The sequence below is a fragment of the Bremia lactucae genome (assembly GCF_004359215.1).
Source record: "Bremia lactucae strain SF5 chromosome Unknown BlacSF5_NotPlaced_9_SHOA01000002.1_551695bp, whole genome shotgun sequence".
Taxonomy (NCBI): Eukaryota; Oomycota; class Peronosporomycetes; order Peronosporales; family Peronosporaceae; genus Bremia; species Bremia lactucae.
The window spans coordinates 469,320-474,689 of record NW_027152021.1 but is presented as its reverse complement, the minus strand read 5'-3'; the positions used below and the strand labels follow the sequence as shown (position 1 = coordinate 474,689).

Here is a 5,370-nt window from a genome sequence, read left to right as displayed (position 1 = left end):
CGCAACATGCAACACCAACAAAAGGATATGACCGGTAGTCCAGACCAAATGCCAAACGACGCTTTTTCTGGTAATTTCTAAAATAATATTATGTAGAGCGCGGCTTCCGGATAAACGTGCATTCGTTGCACATCCATACGAGGTTTTGCGACTATAAAAATTTGTCAGAATAGCAACCAATATTTTTTTTTTAATATGTAATTAGGATGAATTTAATGTCCACGACAATGTGAGATGAGCCACAAAAGTCGCACGCTGCGCCTGCTTTGTCTACACGGCATGTACCAAGACGCATCCACATTTGCAGGAAAGATAATGCCCCTACGCTGTGACAATATGAATGTGGAATTTGTTTGTATCGATGGGCCCTTTACCGTCGTGCCACCCATTGTAAAACGAACAAAGGGGGAGCGGACCAGAGTAGTTTCCAGCAAGACCGGAATTAAGAATGAATTTCGCGCGTGGTGGCGTCAACAGGGCCCCCATCAAAATGATCGATGCGGCTCGATGTATGAACGGAACGTTCTAATAAGTTTTTTACGCGAGAAGCTAGCCGAGGCCGGAAATTTGGATGGGGTACTTGGATTCTCACAAGGAGCTAGTCTTGCAGCGTGGATGTGCTCGGAACAGGTGCAGTGATGCCACATTAGACGCCATTATCTTATTAAAGCTAATTGTCGTATTCGGTAGGCGCGTGCTGAGCTCAATTGGTCTCCAAAGCTAGCTGTGCTTATCGGAAGCTATTTAAGCTCTCCGCTTTACTCGTTGGATACAGGCATTTTACCGAACATGGTATCGCTGCATTTATTCGGCGCCAACGACTACGTTATCGCTGCATCAAAGAGCCAGCAAGTGATGAATATATTCAAGGATCAAGAGGTGGGTACAGCATTAAAATGTTAAAATGCAATGATTTTATTTAATATTTGTTGTCCATTGCCATCAGACCCGCAAAAACTCTGTTTTCACATTGGTACATACTCAAGGTCATGTCATTCCTAAATGCGCGGAGTCTCTTCGGCTGTTCAAGTCATTTCTATCCCTCTAGATTTTTTAAATTGTATGAAAGCTCAATTCCTTCGTCCTCGAAATTAATGGTTTGACGTAAGAATAGATGTTGCCAATTCTTAAAATATTTTTTTTCAGTGAAAAGTTATTTTTCTCAATTTCTACCAATGAATAGATGTTCGTACCCCGAAGCCACAAATATTTGAGAGTCCAGAATAAATTAAGAAAGCGACAAACTGAAGCGCTGTATTATGTCTGCCGAGGTAGTAGCCAAAGCTTTTGTGCGGCACTACAACACCACGTTTGACACAAATCGTGCAGGTATCTCCAGCCTTTACGTGCCAACTTTTAAAATAAAGAATTATTCAGTGAAAAGTTATTCTTTTTAATTTCTACCAATGAATAAATGTTCGTGCCCCGAAGCCACAAATATTTGAAAGTCCAGAATAACCAAAGCAAGCGACAAACTGAAGCGCTGTATCATGTCTGCCGAGGAAGTAGCGAAAGCTTTTGTGCAGCACTACTACACCACGTTTGATACAAACCGTGCAGGTCTCTCCAGCCTTTACGTAAGTACCAGTCGTACCCAATTGTCTGAAAAGTCATGAAACATTTTCGATTCTTATTCTTGTCACAGCAAGGTGTGTCGAACATGAGCTGGGAGGGACAATTATCTACGGGACAACAAACCATAATGGCCAAGTTACAGGGTCTGCCGGTGGTGCGCCACGAGTTCCCAACGGTTGACATCCAGCCATCGACATCTGGCAATGCCATGATTATCTTTGTGCAGGGAAAGATCCAGATTGAGGACAACAACCCCATTCAGTTCACGCAGGTGTTCCAGCTCGTAGCGCATCAGCCTGGACAGTACTACATTCATAACGACGTCTTTCGTCTTCAGTACGGTTAAATGATTTGAATATACTCGATCCTGCCAGTATATTGTTCGACGGGTGGCCTCGAAATAGGAAAGGTGGATGTTCTAAAAAGCTCAAGTTGTGATTTGAGTATGTACTTAAGGAGACACATTTCTCGTAGTATACTGAGCTGCTCGCAGTCAAACTGATCAGTTTGGAATCGATAAACAATAAATAGATGCTCCTACCTCGACAGTTAACGTTAGTGCTAGACCCGTTCATTGACCGGTATTGGAGGCTAAGTCTACTATATGAAATATAAGAATGATACCACCAAACTGTAACTGACAAAAGGCGATCACACGCAGTTATAATAAAGCCTTTGCAGATATATTCGATACTGGAGTTTACACGCTCTTTAAAAAAGCCACAATAAGCACGGCGTCTAGTAATAGAGAAGCAGCATCGCCATAATGGGATTCGGCGCTATAGTTACTGTGAACGAAGCTCTTCAGATGAACTCGAGCTTCGTGGAAAAGTGAATCGCATCAATGGGGCAGAAGCGTTCGTAGAAAGGGAAATGTTTCCAGGGATGCTCAACAACAAATTTCGAATATACCAATTTCAGCTTGTGCAAACCTGAGGACTTGCATAATGAAGCAACATCATATTCATTGTGAAAAGTAATTACTACGTCATCTGCTTAAGTAATGAAGCCATGCCGACACGCCTTCAAAGTGTGACTTTTCTATGCAAATGTACAACACGCTTTTCTTGTCGTATTTTTACCACGAGCCCCTATTCCTGCCTCTACTTTTCCGGCTTTCTCGCAGACGCTGTGCTCGAATTGATAGTAAAACAGCGTTTCCTATCCATAGCCGCGTGATAAGCACGTTGTTTCGTTGGTTTGGTTTGTGGTAGCGACAAAGCAAATTCCTCTAGCATTGCCCAACTTTATAGCGTCGAAAACAACAATACCAATTCACGCAAGTCACGACTCCCGCAGAGTCCAGCTGGTGCAAAGCGCCATTTGTCTTGTATACAGCACAATTCTGGTGATTCAAGACAGTGGACAACAAAATGGCAAATATCACCGACACCACGTGTGAGTTTGGACTCGCACAAACCTATGATGGATGCGTACGGACGCTAGCGTCTTACAATCCTGGCTCGTACCACATTGTGCAGGCCGTTTACTTAGGACTTGGCGGGATCAGCGTTGCCGCCAGTATAATACTGTATATTCGGTCGGTAAAACACGAGGGCGCTTTGCTCCAGCAGTACAGTTTTTTATTTTGCTGTTATGGCGCCGCGACCATGGTCATTCGTGGTGCCGACCCGCTTAGCTACGGCTTTGTTATACCACGTCCAATTAGCGCTTTTCTCGCTGATACATGCACTGCCGCTCTCTATTCCGTGTAGTAAGTTCATTGCTATCACCCTGCTTTTATACTTGAGTATAATTAACTAATTCGCGGTCATTGTTCCTAACTGCTGCTATAGCATCATGGCTCTCGGCTACTGGGCTACCATCATTCTGCGCGGGGCAGCAGTTACGGACAAACCCCCCAAGTTAGTGTGCTTGGAAAGCATTGCAATAGCTGTGGTCTGGACGTTCCAGATTTTGTACGACATGTGCCTGTTTTTATCGAAGGGGTTTAACCCAGAGGGACTTGTGTACATGCAGCTTACCGTGAGCGCTTGTATGCTGGGTATCATCAGCACAGTATTTCTTATCTACGGCCTGCGCGTGCTTAGCCGCTTGCAGCAATACGAGCGACAGATGAAGCTACGCATGCCGAGCATACAATCAGATCGGATGATGTCAAATCGGTCGTTCGATTTGAATATAAGCGAAGATGAGGAAGACCCACCCGTAACACAATCTCGCAAGGCATGTCGCCGCCAACAGGAAGGTCACACGACAAAGATAAAGAAAATTCTATTTGTCGTGGAAACATGCTCGTTCATTGTCGTTGCTGCGCAAATGTATATGGCTATCGACCGTACAAATGACGTTTCTGTCGAGCTTCTCTGTGCTAACGGACATCGATGTGAAACTGTACATTGCCGGGTGAATGTGCTTCACGTCTTTCAGGTACTCATCGATTTAACAACGCCATTGGTTTGCAATGAACTTATCAATTGTTGTGGTATTGTGTAGGTGATGTGTATTTGGGTAATTCTTTGGACCTTTAGAAAAATACAAAAGAAGGCAGTGGTGCCAAGGCCGCACGCAAGTCGTGCGGTGGGATCATCTGGCCTTGCTTAACGCAAGCGAGCCAATGTAAGGTTATAGAGTGCATGTGTCGCATGTGCAAAATTAATGGACTCCACAAGTTTATAGTCAAGTGTCAAGTTACGCGCATCCACGGTATGGAGGCATGGTCGAGTAGCTCAAGTGTGTGATATATGGAGGCATAGCTCAAGTGTGTGATCTAAACCTTTTATAGTATCTGTGGGCGTCAATTCATTCTGTTGACAGAGACAATGGAGTCTCGAGAACGGTTTTTATTCAGATTGACAATGAGCCTTTATCCGGAATCATTAAGCATGGGAGTTTCTGAAGAAAAATCTGGCAGTGATCGATCGCATGATCACCTGTATAAAAGCGGAATAGCAAGTGTTAGACTTAAATGTTGAAATTGTTGAGGCTTTTATCATGAAGAATTTTAGGTTGACTGTTTTGACTTGTAATATATACAGTATACATAATTATATTTCAGTTCTTAATTGTTTTCCTTTTTAAAGGTTAAAATACTTGGCACTATTGAGATGATACTTCTAATACAAAATATGTATGTAAAAGATTTTTATACTGGTACATTAATCGTTACATGAAATTAACACTTAAAGGTTGCTAATTAATATGTTATCTACAAGGTAGATAATATTTGGGGGATATTACTTTATATAGTAATGTTCAGAATTCTTATCCATATATAGGTATATTTATTCCGCAGACTAATCAACTGTAGATGTAGACAAAAGAGAGAGACAGATAAGATAAGATAAGATTTCAATTGCATGTTTAGTATTAGTTTATAATTAAGCTAGAGTTAACCGATAGAAAGAAGAGATACTTAATTATATTAATACAGTTTTCATTTAACCCTCTTTAAGCTAGTTACCTTAAGGAGAAGTCTTCCTCTGCACATACTAGTGTACGTGAAATAACGTAAGGCACCACTCGCAACTGAAGCAGTGCGAAGTGGACTTGTACTGAAGCAGTACAAGTCGTAGTGCCCCGTTACACCTGGTAGCACTTTGTAGTCCGTCCAAAGACCACATTTCCTTCGTCTAACATGGACATGTTAGATGATAGTGGGAATACGCATCACGTTTCGCGTGAAAGCTACTCCTTTCTAAGTGACATAGAAAAAAGTGCAGTCGAACGAATGAGTTCGACCGTAGGAAACGATGCCATCTTGGCAACGCTGTCCAATTTGGACAGAGATGCCCTCCATTCAGCTATCGCCAAGTTCATACAACATGAACTTGA

General features: G+C 42.5%; 3 protein-coding genes across 3 annotated transcripts; all 3 read left to right on the top strand.

The window, feature by feature from the left end:
* Positions 1-234: 234 nt before the first annotated feature.
* On the top strand, positions 235-1,191 carry CCR75_008578 (uncharacterized protein; the record flags this gene model as incomplete). The annotated part of the gene is made up of 2 exons (XM_067966630.1): positions 235-630; positions 691-1,191. The coding sequence occupies 2 exons, from the start codon at positions 235-237 to the stop codon at positions 901-903; spliced, it is 609 nt and encodes a 202-aa protein (XP_067823582.1). The 3' UTR covers positions 904-1,191.
* A 68-nt stretch (positions 1,192-1,259) lies between these two features.
* CCR75_008579 (uncharacterized protein) lies at positions 1,260-2,255 on the top strand (the record flags this gene model as incomplete). Its single annotated transcript, XM_067966631.1, has 3 exons — positions 1,260-1,329; positions 1,465-1,577; positions 1,646-2,255. 3 exons carry the CDS (start codon positions 1,260-1,262, stop codon positions 1,919-1,921), a joined length of 459 nt encoding a protein of 152 aa, XP_067823581.1. The 3' UTR covers positions 1,922-2,255.
* A 409-nt stretch (positions 2,256-2,664) lies between these two features.
* Positions 2,665-4,593, top strand: CCR75_008580 (uncharacterized protein). The gene is made up of 3 exons (XM_067966632.1): positions 2,665-3,290; positions 3,372-3,966; positions 4,033-4,593. Exon 1 carries the CDS (start codon positions 2,949-2,951, stop codon positions 3,288-3,290), a length of 342 nt encoding a protein of 113 aa, XP_067823369.1. The 5' UTR covers positions 2,665-2,948; the 3' UTR covers positions 3,372-3,966; positions 4,033-4,593.
* Positions 4,594-5,370: the final 777 nt, after the last annotated feature.